Source organism: Ornithorhynchus anatinus, chromosome 5, assembly GCF_004115215.2.
Source record: "Ornithorhynchus anatinus isolate Pmale09 chromosome 5, mOrnAna1.pri.v4, whole genome shotgun sequence".
NCBI lineage: Eukaryota > Metazoa > Chordata > Mammalia > Monotremata > Ornithorhynchidae > Ornithorhynchus > Ornithorhynchus anatinus.
Window position 1 is genome coordinate 96157330 of NC_041732.1, and position 21031 is coordinate 96178360.

At 41.9% G+C, this 21031-nt stretch overlaps 1 protein-coding gene across 9 annotated transcripts in view; it reads right to left on the bottom strand.

Annotated features, from left to right (window-relative positions):
- Positions 1-21031, bottom strand: part of PTPRM (protein tyrosine phosphatase receptor type M) — an 838914-nt gene that overhangs the window by 342074 nt on the left and 475809 nt on the right. For all 9 annotated transcript variants that reach the window (XM_029065462.2, XM_029065460.2, XM_029065457.2 and 6 more), the window contains exons 10-11: positions 15524-15725; positions 9554-9656 (exon numbers count right to left, since the gene is read on the bottom strand). In XM_029065462.2, coding sequence (XP_028921295.1) covers positions 9554-9656; positions 15524-15725 — 305 coding nt within the window. The remainder of the gene's footprint in view (positions 1-9553; positions 9657-15523; positions 15726-21031) is intronic.

Consider the following 21031-nt stretch of genomic DNA (forward strand, 5'->3'; position numbering starts at 1 on the left):
TCCTCTAGTGCCAGTTGGAGAAGCAGCATGGCTTAGTGGAAAGAGCATGCCCTTGGGACTCAGAGGTCATGGATTCTAATCCCAGCTCCGTCACTTACTGGCTATGTGACTTTGGGCAAGTCACTTAGCTTCTCTGTGCCTCAGTTACCTCATCTGTAAAATGGGGATTAAGACTGTGAGCCCCACGTGAGACAACCTGAATCCCTTGTGTCTACCCCGTGCTTAGAACAGTGCTTGGCACACAGTAGGCACTTAAATACCAAAATTATTATTATTATTATTTACTTACTGTGCCCCAATCTTATCTATCTTGTCAGGGACTCCTTTCCCAGATTCTCCCCCTAGCCTGGAACTCCCTCCCCCTCCATATATGCCTGAACACCACACACTCCACCCTTAAAGTATCAATAAGGTCACATCTCCTCCAAGAGGCCTTCCTTGATTAAGCCCTCTATGCCCAGCTATCTCTCCCTTCTGCGTCACCTATGTACCTCAATCTGTGACCTTTGGACATTTGATATTATTCCCATCCCTAAAACCACATCACTCATGTACCTATCTTTAAATTGTAGACCATAAATTACTTATTTATTCATTTTAATGCCTGTCTCCTCCTCTAGACTGCAAGCTAATTATAGGCAAGGGACATGTCTGCTAATTCTGTTATATTGTAATCTCTCAAATGCTTAATAGTACTCAGCACATAGTAATGGCTCAATAAGTACAAATGATTGATATATAATTAGTTCAAAAATAATTCTAATGTATGAGAGATTTAATCCATGTGGAAATAAATACCCTAAATGTGATTGTACAAGCTATAAGCCCTATCACATTAAAACATGAAAAGGTGGGCCTTCACTGGTCTCTCCTATCTGCCTCCGACAATCAGTATTTATTGAGTGCTTACTTTGCGTAGAGCACTATACTAGATGTTCTAAAAGTACAATACAACAATCTCTTGTGTTGTTTTTCATTCTGCCTCAGTCAGAATCCTCCCAAAGTTCTATCAATCAATGGTATTTATTGAGTGTTTACTGTGTGCAGAACACTGTACTTAGCACTTGGGAGAGTACAATATAACAGAGTTGGTAGACATGTTCCCTGTCGACAAGGAGCTTACAGACCAGAGGGGGAGAGAGAATGAAAATAAATAACAGATATGCAAATAACTGCCATGGGGCTGCGGATGGGGTTCATTTACTCATGCAGTCGTATTTAATGAGTGCTTCTGTGTGCAGAGCACTGTACTAAGCACTTGGGAGACTACAATACAACAATAAACAGATACAATCCCTGCCCTCAGTGAGCATAGAGTCTAGAGGGGGTAAATAAAGGGTACAAATCCGAGTGCAAAAGAAATCCAGAAGGGAGAGGGACTAGAGGAAATGAGGACTTAGAGAAGGCCTCTTGGAGGAGATGGGATTTTAAATAAGACTTTACTTTAAAAGAATTAACCCACTTCTGACAGAAATGACAGAATTTTCTACATGATAAAATCACCTCCCAGTAGGTTCTCCTCAAGTCTCAACTTGACTGCCATATCATTTGAGGTTATTTTTTCAATCATTGTTTCTTTCAAATCTTAATGCCATAGTTTATATTGTACTCTGCTAAGCATGTAGTACAGGGCTGTGCACGCAGTAAGCACTCAATAAATACCACTGACTGACTCTCCACCTAGCAGTTGCTTGGGAACCTTGCTGCTAATCATTCTCCTCATCTACCCTGCTCCTCAAAGCTTTGATGGGAGTGAATAAAGTTGAGTGAACTGATTCATTTTCCAAGACATCATTACTAGTAATCACGTCTTGCCATTTACTGTTCCAAATGGCAACTGTGACATGGCTGGGAACTGTTTAAGAAGTTGAATAATAATGTTATCCATGATTCATTCAGGTCTCACAAATATAAAAAGTTGGAAATTATAATTCCCCTTTGGCACCACACTGTGTCTATCAATTGAGCATGGATTATCTACCTTTAGTGACATCGCTGGATGACAGGATGCCTGGGTGGCAGAATTCTAAGACGGAACTTCATCTGAATTGCTTAAAAAAATCACTTCTGTACATAGAGAAACCTGAGATCAGGCTGGTAGTGTACAGAAAAAAAATGCTTTTGTGTTAGAACACTCCTTCCTGATTTACACTAGCTCTGTCTATATATGATTATGACTGTTGCTGAAGAATTTCTACAGCTTTATGGTGAACCTGAGAGCAACAATGTGATTCCTTTCTCACAGTGGTGACTGTGCCGATTCAGTTGGTCTGGGGCAATTGAGGACAACAAATTACACTGTGTATTTGCCTGACAAATAGAAATTACTGTATTTTAGTTCATGTCTCCAACTTTAGAGTAGGTACATCCAGCCTATTAACAATGAAATAATAGCTCCTTCTTTCCACCGATAATTCTGGCTCCCTCTTCAAACTCGTCATGGGCACTCTGCCTAGCAGGATTGCTTTGGGCAATGCAGAGTTTGCACTCCACCTTTTGTGGGAAAAAAAAATCCTCTCTTGGGACCAACAGCTTCAGTGAAGGTTATCTTCAAATCTGATGATCAGTGAGTACACTGAAGGTAAGCAAGGCCAAAGTTCACTGGAATGTCAGGTCTGCCATTTCTCTACCTGGTGACAAGGGGCAAGTCAATTAACTTCTTTGTGGGATTCCACGGGACTGCTTACTGGTTAGCTTTGACTCTTAGTTTATGAGAGTTTTGACTAACCAGCAGTTTCCATTCCCTGAATGTGGCAGATAACCAAGCTTCTAGTAACTACCACACAGAGAAGCAATATGGCCTAGTGGATAGAGCCTGGGAGTCAAAAGCACCTGAGTTCTAATCCCACTCCACCACTTGTCTGCTGTGTGACCTTGGACAAGTCACTTCACTTCTCTGAGCCTCAGTGACCTCATCTATAAAATGGGGATTAAGACTGTGAGCCCCATGTGGGACAAGGACTATGTCCATGCTGATTAGCTTATATTAGAAGCAGCATGGCTTAAAGGAAAGAGCATGGGCTTGGGAGTCAGAGGTCATGGGTTCTAATCCCGGCTCCAACACTTGTCAGCTGTGTGACTTTCGGCAAGTCACTTAACTTCTCTGTGTCTCAGTTACCTCATCTGTAAAATGGGGATTAAGACTGTGAGCCCCGCATCGGACAACCTGATTACCTTGTATCTATTCCAGTGCTTGGCACATAGTAAGCGCTTAACAAATACCATCATCATTATTATTATTATTATCTATCCCAGTGCTTAGAACAGTGCTTGACACATAATAAGTGCTTAACAAATACCATCATTATTATTAATCCCAGAGCTGCCACTTGGGTGAGTCACTTCACTTCTTTGTGCTTCACTTCCCTCATTTGTAAACTGGGGATTAAGACTTTGAGTGCTACATTGGACGACGACTATGTCCAACCCGAGCATCTTGCATCTACCCCAGGGCTTAGTACAGTGCTTGACACAGAGTAAGCAATTAACAAATACCACAATTATTTCTATTATTATTATTATCAACCCAAATATAACTGACTCCTAATTTGGATCCGGTTTGTGACCAATTTTGTTTCTTTTTTTTAATTAGTAAGAGAGAACATCTTATTCCACCTGAAGGACAATTTTTTATATCCCCTTCTTTGATTTTCAAGTGTCATAACATTTATTTATTTTTAGGTGTTCCTGTTATCCCTCTTACAATTAATAATTCAACCTACTTTCTTCTTAAGAGCATCTTGTTGATATTAGAGCTAGGGGAAGAGGAGAAATCTCATGGACAATTTTTTATGATTCCACCACTTCCTGTAAAAATTACTTTTTAGAACCCACCTTTCTGAAGGTACTGAAAGGCTTGGCTTGGCAGAGTCAGGAGTCATATGATGGAGCTAACAGAATGAAAGTAAATGGGCAACATTAAAATTACATTAGGGTTCATTTAAGGGAGACTAAAAAGTCCTCATCTTATCTTAAAATCTCAGTCAAGGTTTTAGAGAATTTTATATTGGAGTATTTGTTAAGTGGTTATTATATTCCAAGTACTGTACTAAGCTTTGGAGCAGTAATCAAGAAAATCAAGTCCCACATGGGGTTAAGAGTCTAAGTAGGAAGGAGAACAGGTATGGAATTCCCATTTTGCAGATGAGGGATTTGAGGCACATCAAATCAAGAAAATCAAGAAAATCAAGTCCCACATGGGGCTAAGAGTCTAAGTAGGAAGGAGAACAGGTATGGAATTCCCATTTTGCAGATGAGGGATTTGAGGCACAGAGAAGTTAAGTGACTTGCCCAAGGTCGCAGAGTAGGTAAACGGGAGTCAGGGTTAGACCTCAGGTCCTCTGACTCCCAGGCCCAAGTCTTTCCACTAGGCTGAGCTCCTTCTCCTTGAGTCATGTTTATGGATTTTTAATAAAGAGAACAATCCATAACAGTTCTTTTCCACTCACTGGTTTTTAAGACAATAGAAGAGATCAGAGAAAAGGGAAATACAATTATTTAAACTTCCATCCCAAAAATCAATGCAAAGATAGTGAGTTATGTAAATTCCAATATGTCGCTACAACACATCCCGTAACTATAATGAAATATAATACTAAAATAATTAGAACAAAATAAATACAACACCACTGGAACAGAAAGAACAAGATCTTTCACATAAACTATCTCTAAGTATCAATCAGTCACCATAAATAGAGAACATATTGAGAGAGATTGAACTATATCCTATCTATGAGATGTTACAAGCATGAAAAAGATATTTTTGTTAATGTAACAAAAGGAAAACAGCATTTGTTCAACCCACACTATTTTGAGTAACTCTGTTCTTGTCTAATTACAAGGATTTTCTTGAATTTTGTGTGAGAGGTGCTGAACAGTGGGGAGGGATGGGAAGATAGTGAGGGGATTCTAAATGAGGAAAAGACAATTAAGTCTTCTTTGAGGTACTAAAGGAAAATATTGAGCCCCAGAAGGGAACACAAAATTCCAACCCTAAGTATTAGCAACCTCGATTCAAGTATGGGAATCCGTGTTCCACCTACTCATCTCAGAAACTAAGAAATTTTAAGTGGCAGAACTAATGTGTTGATCAATAAAGTGGCAACAGTCACTTGCACTGAATGTTTGGGGCAATTTCATGAATCTGCATTAACTGAATTGGGTAGTTTATGAAGAAATCAATAGGAACCACCTTAGTAAAGGGCAAAAATGAAGAACAGCTGAAAATTTTCCAATGATTAAAGAAAAATAAAATCATCAGGAAGAATGGGTTCTTTAAACAATAAAATGAGAGCATGCCAGAAACCACAACACCAAGTAGAACACAGAGATGAGCACTCCAAATTAAAAGGAATTGTTCTGTTAGAAAATTAAATCATGCCCATATCTTCACAGGGGAAACCGAATGTTTGCACGGTGTCGCTAGCAGAGCTGGACCTCGGAATCATGATTAAGCAGTCAATCAATGATGATTTTTGAGTGTTTTCTATGTGAAAAGCGCTATACTAACCACTTGGGACAGTACCATAGGGTTGGAAGATTAGATCTCTGCCCTCGAAGAGATTACAATCTAATGGGAGAGACAGACATTAAAACAAATTACAAGTAGGGGAAGTACCAGAGTGTAGGAACAGAGTGCTTAGGGGGTGGGGGTGAGTTAAATATCAAACTGTTTAGGGGTAGAGAAGCAGCATGGCTTAGTGGAAAGAGCATGGACCTGGGAGTCAGAGATCGTGGGTTCTAATCCCAGCTCCGCCACTTGTCTGTTGTGTGACCTGGGGCAAGCCACTTAACTTCTCTGGGCCTTAATTATCTCATCTGTAAAATGGGGATTAAGACTGTGAGCCCCATGCCTGCTTACCTTGTATCTTCCCCAGCACTTAGAACAGAGCTTGGCACATAGTATGTGCTAAACAAATACCATAATTACTATTATTATTATTACTAAAAGCACATCTCCTCCAGTGGCCTTCTCTGCCTAAGCCCTCTTTTGCTCTTCCCCCATTCCCTTTTATATCACCTTTGCTTGGATTTGCATCTTTATTTACCCTTCCATCAGTCCCACTACACTTATATACATATCTGTAATTTATTTATATTAATGTCTGAATCCCCTTCTAGACTTTAAGTTGGTTGAGTACTGGGAACGTGTCTAGCAACTCTGTTATACTGTACTCTCCCAAACCCTTAATACAGTGCTCTGCACACAGTAAGCTCTCATTAAATATGATTGATTGATATTGACTTAAGTGTATATGTGAGGCAGAAGAGAAGAAGAACAGGATGAGGAGGTGAGAGGTTAGTTACTTCCTGGGGCTGTGCTATCAGTGGTGGAGATACCTGACAAGGAATCATGTTGAACACTACACTGTCCAGCAGAAATCCTGAAAAATAAGCAGGCTGATGTCCATGAAGACCACAACTGTTACCAAGGCAACCAACCGCCCCAACTTGGCCTAGGGGAACGAGCGTGGGCCTAGGGATCGGAAGACCCGATAACGATCCCAGCTCCACCATTTGCCCACTGTATGACCACAGGCAAGTCACCTAACGCTGAGAAGCAGCGTGGCTTAGTGGATAGACCACGGACCCAGGAGTCAGAAGGACGTCTGCTGTGTGACCTTGGGAAAGTCACTTAACTTCTCTGTGCTTCAGTTATCTCATCTGTAAAATAGGGATAAGAGTGTGAGCCCCATGTGGGACAGGGACTGTGTCCAACCTAATGAATGCACATCTACCCTAGTGTTTAGAAGAGTGCTTGGCACATAGTAAGCACTTAACAAGTACCATAATTATTCTTGTCATTAATTATTATTGTCTGTGCCTCAGTTCCCCCAACTGAATAATGGGGATTAAGTACGTGTTCTCCCGCCTACTTAGACTGTGTACCTGTTGTGGTCCAGGGCATCAACCCCAGCGTATAGTACATTTGCTTGGCACATAGTAAATCCTTAACAAATACTATTATCATCATGATAAGTCATAATGCTATGGTATAGGACTGACACTATGTTGTGGTCATCCAGCCATAACTAGGTGCCACAACTTTTATGTGTTTCTGGCAGTGTGCTGTGCTCATGCCTGCCTACTCTTTCATTGCACTCTGTTCTCTAGTGGACGATGACTGACTAGGATGAGAGTGTGCGAGTGTTGTTATGCAAACAATCGCACTAGAACCCTCTCCTCTGCACCCACTCTTCGTTCTGAGAAGCAGCGTGGCTTAGTGGAAAGAGCCCGGGCTTGGGAGTCAGAGGTCATGGGATCTAATTCCAACTACACCACTTGTCAGCTGGGTGACTTTGGGGAAGTCGCTTAACTTCTCTGTGCCCCAGTTACATCCTCTGTAAAATGGGGATTAAGACTGTGAGCCCCCAGTGAGACGACTTGATAACCTCGTATCTATCCTAGTGCTTAGAACAGTGCTTTGCACATAGCAAGCACTTAACAAATACCATTATTATTATTACTATTAATTCTTATAGCCACAGTTCACTTGTCTGCTCAACCAGCGAGTCCATCATTTCTGCACTTAAACTGAAATTGGTGGTCTGAGAATCGATAAAATAACTAAGAATTTCCCCTTGGTTCTTCCACAACTTCCCCGGTTGATCAACTTTCACAGAATCTCTTCTGCATAATGACAATCCTGAGTTATGAAACTTGGATCTATGCTATGTTAATGTGCTTAGTGCCTAATAAAGGGTTTGGGATATATGTGAAGATTTCTGAAAACAATACTTCCCTGCTGAAAACTTCTTTGGAGATAACTGAATTAAATCTCGCAAGCACCCTTCCACATTTATGAATTTCAGTGTACATGGTAATACCTCACAAAGAATGACCTCAAGTTGTTATTGAAATGGCTATACTGAATGTAAAATAAACCTAAGTTATACCATAAATGACTTCATAAGATATTTTGGATACCAAGCCCCCTCAATCAAAAATTTTCCTAATGGTCCATTGAAGGCACAAACCCAATTTCATAATAATAATAATAATATGGCATTTAATAAGTGCTTACACGTGTCAAGCACTGTTTTGTTGTACTTTACTCTCCCAAGCATTTAGTACACTGCTCTGCACATAGCAAGCGCTTAAAAAATCCCACTGATTGATTGCTGGGGTAGCTACAAGATAATCGGGCCTCACATGAAGCTCGCAGGCTAAGTTGGAGGAAGAACAGGTACTGAATCTCCATTTTTCCACATGAGGGAACTGACGGCCAGAGAAGTTAAGTGACTTGTCCAAGGTCGCATAGCAGGTAAGTGGCAAAGGTGGGATAAGAACCCCTCTGACTCCTGGGCCTGTGCTCTTTCCAGTAGGCCATGCTGTTTCTAGTTCATTCAGATTCAACCAAATTTTATTGTACTGACTTCTATTTTGGCTAAGTTGGTTTTCCGGAAAAAAAATTCCTTTATCATAAATATTTGATCTCAGTGACAACTAGCATCGTACCTTTCTTCTCTTGAATTTAGCTGCTGAGATTTGCATATATTATGTAAAACAGGAAGTATTCTAATTGCCCTTTCAATATTGTGTTATAATATTGGAATAGAAATTGCCAAAAAATGCCTTCAATGCTTGAGCCAAGGATATAACCACATTCCGGAACTAACAGAAATCATCCAAATGTACATCATCAAAATGGAAACAGCAGAAGTTTATAGTCCTTAATTACAGTTGTAAATGCTTACTTGTTATGTGGTACTCTCCCAAGTGCTTAGTACAGTGCCCTGCACACAGTAACCGCTCAATAAATGTGATTGATTGATCGACTGAGAAAAATACAAATGTTCATTTTTAAGGTTACCTCTCCTGAAAATTCAAAGGTAAAGCGTCTAGATTTTCCAGAAGGCAAGTACAAAGTTCATTTATATGGACCAACAAGCTCATGATAAGTTCATTTTCAGAGTAATCGGGCATTCATCTGCTGCCTTCTATGAAGAGCAGATTTCTTTTCTTATATTCTCACTTGGAGATTTATACATAATCATTTGCCTAGCTGTAAAATCAAACCATCACTGAATATGAAATTTATGACTGTATAAGCTGCTAATAAAAGAAAAAACTAAATCCTTTTAGTTATAGATTCCTTTGTATTCTTTTCCCTATCTGGCCCATTTTAATTTTTTAAGCATTATATAGCCAAGCTTTTTTTTTTGATGTTTTCTAAAAGTTGATTGACTTATACCCTGAGGTAAACAAAAACTGAGTTCCTATCAAAAACCCAGAGTAGCTCAGATGAAAATGTGATATGCCCTTGAACTCATAACACTGCAGCAAGCAATTACCTTAGACAGGTACAGAAGCCATTCAGCAAAAACAGCAGTGTGCTTTATTTCTTTTCTTCAAAGAACAAACCACTTGCCTCCAGATCAAATCCTTTAAACAGTACCTGAATATTCAACACTAAGTCACTTCCATTTTCTCCATTCACCAAATTAGGGCTAATTGAAACATGGCTTCCAATGCTGCCTTCTCTACATAGAAAATCATCAGGAAACATCAAAAAATTGATGAATTTGCTCTTAAGTTTTTTTTTTTCCTGTACCTGACAGGAGCGCCTCTACTCTGTGCAGGTTTCAGCAAGACTGTCACCGTGTTGTCAGTTTGGTTTAAAGGTGTCTCCAGTTCATACGCTGGCATAGAGGGTGCTGGGGAAAATACAAATGAACAAACAGACAAGGAAAAGCAGCTTATTATAAATAGTTTACTGAGTTAACATTTAGATTTTCTGTAAAAGTTTTCTTTTAATAGTAAAGAACATTGTGTTAGAAAGCTGTTATTAAGTTATAACCATTAAGAGTTTTACAATTCTTTGAAGCATAGAAGGTTAAGAGATCAGAAAGGAGGCTGATGCAGTAATCTAGGTGGGATATGATGAGTGATTGTACTAACATGGTAGCGGTTTGAATGGAGAGGAAAGGGCTTATCTTGGCAATGTTGTGAAGGTGAAACCGACAGGATTTTGTGATGGATTGGATACGTGGGTTGAATAAGAGAGTGGAGTGAAGGATAATAATAATAATAATAATGATGGTATTTGTTAAATGCTTACTATGTGCAAAGCACTGTTCTAAGCGCTGGGGGAATACAAGATACAGTTTTAATCTCCATTTTACAGATGAGAGAACTGAGGCACAGAGAAGTTAAGTGATTGCCAGAAGTTACACAGCTGACCAGTGGCAGAGCCTGGATTAGAACCCATGACTTCTCACTCCCAAGCCCGGACTCTTTCCACTGAGCCACACTGGACGACACCAAGGTTGGGGGTTTGTGAGACAGAAAGGATGGTTGTGCCATCTACAGTGATGGGAAAGTTCAGGAGAAGACAGGATTTGGGAGGGAAAATGAAGAGCTCTGTTTTGGACATGTTGAATTTGAGGTGGCGTGAGGACATCCAAGTAGAGATGTCCTGAAGGCAGGAGGAGACGTGAGCCTGGTGAGAAGGAAAGAGAACAGGGGAGGAAATGCAGATTTGGGTGTCTTCTGCATAAAGATGGTAGTTGAAGCCACAGGAGTGAATGAGTTCCTCAAGGCAGTGAATGTAGATGGAGAATAGAAGGGGAACAAGAACTGAACCTTGAGGGACCCCGAATCCCAGCTCTGCCACTTGTCAGCTGTGTGACTGTGGGCAAGTCACTTAACTTCTCTGTGCCTCAGTTCCCTCATCTGTAAAATGGGGATTAAGACTGTGAGCCCCACGTGGGACAACCTGATTCCCCTGTGTCTACCCCAGCGCTTAGAACAGTGCTCTGCACATAGTAAGTGCTTAACAAATACCAACATTATTATTATTATTAAAGTTAGAGGATGGGAAGGAGAGGAGGAGCCCACAGAGGGAACTGAGAATGAACGGCAAGAGAAGTAAGAGGAGAACCAGGAGAGGACAGAGTCAGTAAAGCCAAGGTTGGATAACATATCCAGGAGAAGGGGACAGTCCATGGTGCCAAAGGCAGCTGAGAGGTTGAGGAGGATTAGGATGGAGAAGAGGCCATTGGATTTAGCAAGACAGAGATCATTGGTGACCTTTGAGAGGGTGGTTTCAGTGAAGTGAAGGGGATGGAAACCAGATTGGAGGGGTTCTACGGGAGAGTTGGAGGAGGCGTGGCCTTAATAAGGCACTGAAGGTGGGGAGTGTGGTGGTTTGGCGTATATGGAAGGTGAAATCCTGGCCAGATGGAGGCCATGGGAAAGGGGTCGGTGGTGAGGCAGATGAGATCAGGACACAGTGAGTAAACTGGTACTAAACGAGCAAAATGTGCAAGTTGAGCTATAGTAGATCGGTGACGGATGGTAGAAAGTGGCAAGCTGATTCAGTGCCTTATAGCCAATGAAAAGGAGTTTCTGTTGGATGTTACGGTGAGAAGGTAACCACTTGAGTAGTGGGGAGATGTAGACAAGGTTTTTTGAGAAAAGTCTCTGCTCCACACAGCAGAGCGACGTATGGACTGGCATGGGGAGAGAAAGGAGTCAGGGAGGTCTTTGAGGAGTCACCGAATAATTATAATGGTATTTGTTAAGGGCTCACTATATGCTAGGAAATGTACTAAGCATTGGGGTGGATACAGCAAATTAGGTTGGACACAGTCCCTGTCCCTCATGGGGTTCACAGTCTCAATTCCCATTTAACACATGAGGTACCTGAGTCACAGAGAAGTGATGTGACTTGCTCAAGTCACGCAGCTCACATGGAGGAATCGGGACCAGTATCCATGACCTCTGACTCCCAGGTCCTAGCTCTATCCACTACACCATGCAGGTGGGATAGGATAAGTGCTTGGATCAGCATGGGAGCAGTTTGGATGGAGAGGAAAGTGGGGATTTCAGCAAAGTTGTGAAGGTAGAGTCTTTTGGATTTGGTGTCAACCAACCAGAGTCTACTAATTCTGTTCTACTGTACTGTCCCAAGGGGTTAGTAAAGGGCTCTGCACACAGGAAGCGCTCAATAAATACTGATAGATTGTAGTAGTAGTAGTGATTGTATTTATTGAGCGCCCAATGAATTAAGTGAGATACAATAGAATCACAGGGCACATTCCCTGCCTACAAGAAACTTATATTTTAGTGGGGGAGACACACAAAAACAATACCAAATATGCAAACATACACAACTGCTAGGATGGCTATTAATAAAAATACACAAGTGCAAGAAGAAGCTGAGGGGTTGATAAGAATCCATCACTGAGGGTCAGGGAAGGCTTGTTGAAAGAGGTGGGATTTTAGCAGAGATCTAAGAAGAGGGAAGGGTTGACGTCTGTCAGATAAATATGGGATTATTTTCTTTTACAGCAGGGGAAACGATTACATTTGGAGGCAGAGGGAAAGAATTCACCTGAGAGAAAAGTTGAAATTAGAGGAAAAGAGGAAGTTGGGAGCGATAGGTTTTCAAAAGGTAAGGGGAATGGCATCTCTCAGGGTCCCAGTACTCTACCAGTACTCTACCTATGGGAGGGAGAGTCAAGCAGAGGCCTACCCATTCCATTCCTAGCTTGGGTAGAGTCTAGCGAGTGGAAGACAATCTGCTATAAGTCAAAACTCACCTCTGCTGGGCAGCAGCAGCATGGGAGAGAGTCGAGGGTGGAGATTCAGGTTTATTGTGTGGAGGGAGGCAACGGTAAAATGCTTCTGTATTTTTACCAAGAAAATTCTATTGATACACTACCAGAACGACTGCAGATGGAGGTGGGGCATGATGGGAGAGATGTGTCGATGGTGTCGCTATGGGTCGGCTACAACTTGACAGCATAAGACAACAACAAGGGGAATTGGATCAGAGTCACAGGGGTAGGTGGTGTAGACAGAGAGAGTAGATGCGAGACCACTTGAGCGACAGCTAGGAAGAAGGAAAATAGGAGACGGTAGTCGAGTCAAGAGAAGGTAAGAGTTCTCACCCAAGACGTTTATTTTATAACGGATAATTTAACAAGGATGATGGTATTTAGGGAGAAATGTGGCATGGACACAAGAAGCTTCCAGGAGAAATAAAACTTTGGAACAGTTTTGGTAAGCAACATGGCCTAGTGGATGAAGAACGGGCCTGGGAGTCAGAGGACCCGGGTTCAAATCCTGCCACCATTTGCCTGCTGTGACTCTAGGCAAGTCACTTAATTTCTCTACGCCTCAGTTTCCTCAACTGCAAAGTGGGGATTCAATATCTACTTAGATTGTGAGCCCCACGTCAGTCTGATTAACTTGTATCTACTGCAGCACTTAGAACGGTGCTTGACATATAGTGAGCACTTAACAAATACCATTTCAAAAAAATGGTTGGTGTCTTCTGTGGGCATGGGAGTAGATGAGGGAGGAGTAGAAGTTGATTACAGTTTCCAAAAAAGCCCCAAAGCTGGCAAAAATGCATGGTAAATTGCTCCTTTGGGTACTGGGATCTATTATTGCTGCATATTTAGTAAAGCTGTCACTTTACTTCCTAGATCTCGTTGGAAAAGTTCAGCCTGGGCAAAGTCTGATCCAGGAATGCTTTAAAAAATGCTCAGTCCAAATGCAAAGAGGGAATTGACTGTTCAAAGCACAAGGCCGCCGTTCATCAGCAATACAGACACTCGGGAGGTCTGCTTCTTTGGACGAGAAACTCCAGATAATGTAGCATTTCTGCTCAACTCTCAATTGTTCATGGCTCATTACTGAGATTTTCCAGCCCTGTTGCTGTGCTAATTTAGAATCGTGTCAGGGATGAGCGAATGCTGAATGGAACCCTATGCTTTGTGTCCGCCCCCCCTCCCCCCCATCCTCCCGCCAGATTCAAAGCTGCCACAGCTGGCAAAAGCTGCACTCTCTTAATTTGTAGAGGCTTCTTGGGAGATGTGCCACAGAGCTTTTAAAAAGGTAATTCCAAGACCTCAGGCAGCCAGAGTTATTTAAAAGGATAAAAGCACATTAGTGTGGCCACTGCTCTGAAGAGCAGAAAGGTTCCTTATGAAAAACTGGGCAATAGGGTTCATCAGCGTGAGCCTCTGGCTACCAACTTCGATTCAATCTGTGACCCGATGGTGAGAATAAAGGGAAAAGGAAAGAAGAGCATCACACTATCATGAATCAATCAATTAATGACACTTACTAAGTGCCCTACTGTATGCAGAACACTGTCCTATGTGCTTGGGAGAGTATTCAGTGATTCATTCTTTCATTCATATTTATTGAGCATGTACTGTGTACAAAACACCACACTAAGCACTTGGGAGAGTACAACAGAACAATAAACAGACACATTTCCTGCCCACAGTGAGCTTACGGTCTAGACGGGGAGACAGACCTTCACATAAATAAATGCATAAATACATAAACCCTTATCTTCCCTCCCAAACCCTGTCCTCTCCCTGACTGCCCTGTCACTGTGGATAGCACTACCATCCTTCCCGTCTCTCAGGCCCACAACCTTGGTGTCATCCTTGACTCTGCTAGCTCATTCACCCCACACATCCAATCTCTCACCAAAACCTGCCGGTCTCACCTTCACAATATCGCCAAGATCCGCCCTTTCCTCTCCATCCAAACTGCTACCTTGCTGGTACAAGCTCTCATAATATCCTGACTGGATTATTGCATCAGCCTCCTCTCTGATCTCCCATCCTCCTGTCTCTCCCCACTCCAGTCTATTCTTCATTCCGCTGCCCGGATCATCTTTCTAGAGAAACGCTCTGGGCATGTCATTCTCCTCCTCAAAAACCTCCAGTGGTTGCCTATCAACCTGCACATAAAACAAAAACTCTTCACTTTTGGCTTCAAAGCTCTCCAACACCTAGCCCCCTCCTACCTCACCTCCCTTCTCTCCTTCTACAGCCCACCCAGTATACTCCGCTCCTCTGTTGCTAACCTCCTCACGGTCCCTCATACGCGCCTGTCCTGCCGTCGACTCCTGGCCCACGTCTCACGACTGTGAGCCCGTTTTTGGGCAGGGATTGTCTCTGTCGCCGAACTGTACATTCCAAGCGCTTAGTACAGTGCTCAGCACATAGGAAGTGCTCAATAAATACGAGTGAATTAATGAATAAATAAATCACCCATATGTACACAAGGGCTGTGGGGCTGGGAAGGGGGAATGAATAAAGGGAGCAAGTCAGGGTGATGCCGAAGAGAGTGGGAGATGAAAGGAGGGCTTAGTCATGGAAGGCCTCTTGGAGACCATGTGCCCTCAATAACACTTTAAAGTGGAGAAGAGCAATTGTCTGTCGGATATAAGGAGGGAAGACATTACAGATCAGAGGCAGGATACAGGGGAGAGGTCGATGGTGAGACAGACAAGATCAAGAGTACAATGTAATTGAGAGTGCATTATAATAGAGCTGTAGACGTGATCTACTTCTGCATCAGCGGAACAAATGAAAATTCCTAAAGGGCAGTGCTCCTGTCTCATTTGTAGTGTCCCCAAGCTCCTAGTACAGTGCTCTGCAAACAATCGGTAATGAATAAGCACAGATAAAAGTGGTGAAAAAAGAATGAGTTTAAAAGGAAAAGGGTGTTGCTCCACTTAGAAGATGCATCAGGCCATTTCAAACAATACCTGATATTTTTGTGGTGAACTGATTTGTCGCTGGAGGTCCAAAGCCTTTGGCCGTGCTAGCTCTAATGGTGAAAGAATATGTTGTCCCCGGATAGAGTCCGAAAAAAAGGAAATGAGTTTCATTTCCCAGCTTGGAAACTCGGCCACTTTGATTGGATAAATCTATTTCTGGGTCAAAGGAGCTGACTGCCTTGTAGGTGATCTGCAAAAGAAAAAGAAAGTGATAAAATATCTTGAGCAGATGGACAAAGATTGCATCTTTATCCAATAAACCCTTCTGATGTATGCACTGTCAGACATTTTATGATAAGCTATCTTACTCCTTTACACTCCTCAAATCCGGAATTCGATGAAGGGATGCAGGAATCCAGCCAAAACTGTTATGAGTTATTACTTTTATAGATAGAAGAACTTAGTGCCAGGTAGATTACAGCAGGAAGGGATGGGTTGAGGCTTAAGGTAATGCCTTGAAGTTGTTTGCTTTCAAAATGTCATTTTCTGAAACCACATTACTGTTGGTTTTGAACAAAACAATACTAACATCCAAACCGATAGGGACCGACAAGGGCATAGCCTCATTTCTAAACTGTGTGGCTATAATTACACTTTGCACTGGATAAGATTATCCTTTCTTGATGACAAGGGCAGATTTGGGTAATTCTCCACAGAATGAGTGAAGTCATTTGTATTTGAAATTGAATCTGTGGTACCCGGTTACAATTCTTGGTGGCATGAGTGACTCTAGTGTTTCTTCTGACATTTTCACTACAGCAAAAACTCTTTGACCATATAAAGGAGATTTTAAAATCAATTATTTCCAAAGTTATACCCTCACTTTTCTTCTCAAATTTCAGGTTCATCTTTCGTTCCAGAAGAAGGACTTTCTGTGGTGATTACTAACTGCTACTGCTTTTAATGAAATCATTTCTATATGGGGAACCCATTCAAAAGTTTTCAATTGCAAAAAAGAACCACGTTTTTGCTTTTAAGTAGGTAGACTTGTAATTTATGCATATGAACACTAGCACTGTTATTATACAAAGCGGTAATTGAAGTTCTTTTTTCTTATATTTATACCGTATCATTATAATTAAGAAGACCTCTGGAAGAATATTTAGATTTTTCCAACTAAACGTCAGCAAGAAATAGTTGCTGTATACATTATGGCGAGCAACGCATGACATGATCATCGTCTGCTAGCATTCACTATTTAACTTACTCCCACGCCCAATTGGTTTAAAAATAAAGTTTTAAATAATAGCTAATTGTAAGACATATACCTATGATATTCTATCTATCCATATATACACATGCTCTCTCTATTTATCTATATTTAAAAGTATATAGCTAGGGAATGGGTTTACTAGCTCTGTTATGCTGTACTCTTCCAAGCACTTAATACAATCAGTAATATTTATTGAGCACAGAAAATTGTACTGTGCACAGAAAATTGTACTAAGCTCATGGGAGAATATAATTTAACAGAGTTGTCAGAAATATTCTCTGCCCACAGTTAGCATACATTCTAGAGGGTGAGACAGATATTAATATAAATTATGGATTTGTTCATGTAGAAAGGGTGCAAATCCAAGTGCGAGGGCAAAGCAGAAGGGTGTAGGAGAAGAGGAAATGAGGGCTTAGTTCAGGAAACCCTCTTGGAAGAGATGTGTTCTTAATAAGGTTTTGAAAGTAGGAGAGTGATCATCTGTTAGATATGAAGAGGGAGGGAGATCCAGGCAACAGGTTGGATGTCGGTGAGAGGTCAGTGGCAAGACAGAGGAGGTCTAGGTACAGTGAGGAGGTTGACACTAGAGGAGTAAAGTAATAATAACAATAATGTTGGTATTTGTTAAGCACTTACTATGTGCAGAGCACTGTTCTAAGTGCTGGGGTAGATACAGGGTCATCAGGTTGTCCCATGTGAGGTTCACATTTTTAATCCCCATTTTACAGATGAGGTAACTGAGGCACAGAGAAGTGAAGTGACTTGCCCACAGTCACACAGCTGACAAGTGGCAGAGCTGGGATTCAAACCCATGACCTCTGACTCCCAAGCCCAGGCTCTTTCCACTGAGCCACGCTGGTTCTCTAAGTGTGGACTGGGTTGAAGTAGGGAATCACGGGGGAAGGGTAGGCGGGGGCAAGGTGATTGAGTGATGGTTAGGGAGGTTTTATTTGACGTGGAAGTAGATGGGCTACCACTGGAGGTTCCTCAGGAGTGGGGACATATGGACTGAACGGTTTTGTAGAAAAAATGATCTGGGAAACAGAGTGAAGTATGGACTGAAGTGGGGAAAGACAGGAGGCAGGGAGCTTAGCAAGGAGGTTGATGTAATAATCAAGGCAGGATAGGATAAATGCTTAGATTATTGTAGTAGCAGTTTGGATGGAAAGGAAAGGGTAGATTCTAGTGAATGCTGAGAAGGTTGAACCAACAGGATTTGGTGACAGACTGAATTTTTGCATTTAATGAGAGAGAAGAATCAAGGCTAATGCCAAGGTTATGGGCTTGTGGGACATGGAGGGTGGTGGTGCTGTCTACAATGATGGGAAATTCATGGGGAGGACAGGGTTTGGGTAGTAAGTTGAAGTGTTCTGTGTTGGACATTTTAAATTTGAGGTGTTGGCTGGACATCCAAGTAGAGATGTCCTGAAAGTAGGAAACAATACAAGACTTCAGAGGAGGAGAGAGATCAAGGCTGGTGATGTAAATTTGGGAACTATCCCAATAGAGATGGTAGTTGAAGCTGCGGGAGAGAATGAGTTTTTCAAGGGAGTAGGTGGTCTGCCCATAGGAAGCATTCAAATAAATATGGTTGATTGGTTGATAGGTATAGTAGAGTAGCAGTGAGGCTTAGTGGAAAGACCCCAGACTTTGGAGTCAGAGGATATAGGTTCTTATCCCACCTCGGCCACTTGTTTGCTATGTGACCTTGGGCAAGTCACTTCACTTCCCTGGGCCTCAGATACCTCATCTGTAAAATGGGGTTGAAGACTGTGAGCCTCATGGGGACAACCTAATTACCTTGCATCTATCCCAGTGCTCAGAACAGTCCTTGGCACATAGTAAGGACTTAAATACCATAATAACAATTATTATTATTAATGAGTAGTGTGTTCCATCATGAGCAGATGGGAAAGAAATGTGATATACACAAAAGGGGCCCAATTGGATCTCCATCTCCAAGGAGATAGTGAGTTTTCCAGGATGCCTTGAATGTAGTTCCAGATTGAGTTAAGATTTAATTACATTGGGAATTTAGGGACGGTCAAAATGACGAAGAGATTCAGTCCATCAAGGGAACACCCCATAGGGAAGGATAAGGATCCTCAATAAAGTAGGGTCACATAATAATAATAATAATGGCCTTTGTTAAATGCTATAAGTGTGCCAGGCCACTGTTCTAAGGGCTGGGGTAGATACAAGATAATCAAGTTGGACACAGTCCCTGTCCCACGTAAGGCCCAAAGTCTTAATCCCCATTTTACAGATGAGGGAACTGAGGACCAGAGAAGTTAAATAACTTGCCCAAGGTCATACAGCAGGCCAGTGTGGGAGCCAGAATTACAACCCAAGACCTTCTGACTACCAGGCCTGTGCTCTATCCACTAAGTCACAGTGGCCTTGGAAAAACCTGACAACCTTGGCAGAGCCAAAGTTCAAGGTCCCTTAGAAAACAGGTCCAGTCTCCCTGGATCTCTCAGCTCTGGTCAATTATGGCTACACTGGGTCTAAAATCTGGGAGGATTCCAATGACCTACCCTAATCCCTGAATTCAGTCCAGAATGAAACAGGTCTCTAGGGTTGAGGTTTCCTCATGTTGAACAAACAACGGCTTTTCTCCTAAAATACTCTCACGTCAGACCTCAAACCCATGCCCGTGACACTTCCTAAAGATATTTCCAATTTACGGGCCAATCAGGATGAATCTCAGCCATTACCCAAAGGGAGAGTTTTCCCAGGTGCTTGAAGCTTTTAATGGGGGGAGAGGTATGAGTAGAAGTAGCGTGTTTTGTCAGTTTCTTAGATTGCTCCCACTTCTCACATGGCCTATGCCACTGTCATAAGAGAAAGACAGAGGAAACAGCTAAGTTGTCTGAAAGGGCATATGTACCCATAGAGACGGGCATTTGAAAGGAAGAGCCACACTACACAAAGGAGTAGACACAAGGAAGGATGCTTCTTGGAGGGTGAAACTCAGAGGCAAGAAACAAGTATACCAGTAGTACCCCTTCGCTTGGTCCCACTTCCTTCATGACTGAGGGTAAGAGAAGCTTCAAGGGCTTCGGTGAAGGAAAGCAATGTTATGCCCGAAGTCACAATGTGAAGATTTCAGGTGACAGACATTTGTCTGTATACAATGGGTTGTATGAGACTAAACTTTTCTAAAAATCAAAAACCAGATTTACTTGGAGCTTTGGACTGAATTTCTGGCCAGCTCCTACCTCAGGAAAACGGGCTCACCAATTTCCAGTTGGAATCACTTATTTCCATGGTTTTCAGATGACTGTTTTCCTCTGGACTCTGACTCAATCGACCCAACTCACTTTTATTTTCTTTAAACCCTAACTCCCCTGCCTGAACCTGATGCCGGTTTCATCTAAAGTACGCTTCCTGTACTTTTTTTCCTTCTTTTTCTTTTTTTCTTCTTCCTTCCCAGAAAAGTCCCTAGTACTTTTTCCCTGTAGAATGGCTCTATGAACATTTTAATTCACTATTTGACTTAACTCTTTCCAATAAACCCAGTTCCTGATTACTTCCCTCTGAGCCATGTCTCTGACTCACAGGCTTCCATGGAAATCTCCTCTGATCCCAGAAGCCTCTGTAGTAGCTACGATACAATTTCAAGAATGAGCATCTTGAGCTTCTTGAGAACCACTACTTCCTACTCTCTATTCTCAGCCTTGAACTCATTCAAAAGTGGAAAATGTGAGAAAAATTTCTGTCATTGTTCACCATCTTGATTGCCCAGTTCTAGGGCCAGAATTCACAAACCAGAATCAACTTGCTGAACGTCTGAATAATTTGACTTTTTTTAAAGCCTGATTTATAGCACATACACCCATCTCCACTGTACAAGCACTTTAGATTAGTGTTCAGCTGGGGACATCTTGGCGGCTGAAGTCAAAGAGATTAATGGGTTCTTCTGTTTGAATGATTATGCTTATTGTTCAAGTGGTGGGTTGTTTAATACACAGAAGCACATATTCCAGCAGACTTGCATGGAGAGAGTCTGGCTATCATTATTCCTCTCTGCCTACGCCTGTGTGGTGTTCCCTGCAGAGCTGACCTCTGCCCTGTGTCCCTATGTTATCATGCTCTTGAGCTGGTCTCATGTGCTTTTCCCTTCAGGAAATTCAGTCAGGTTAATTTCCACAACGACCATGCCAGAAAATAGCAGAGGAAATGAAAATATTAATGAAATAATTTGTGATCATTGAAGAAAATAGTCCATTTGTAAATTTGACTCAGACTCAAAGCTGAGCCATACATTTTCAGGACACAAA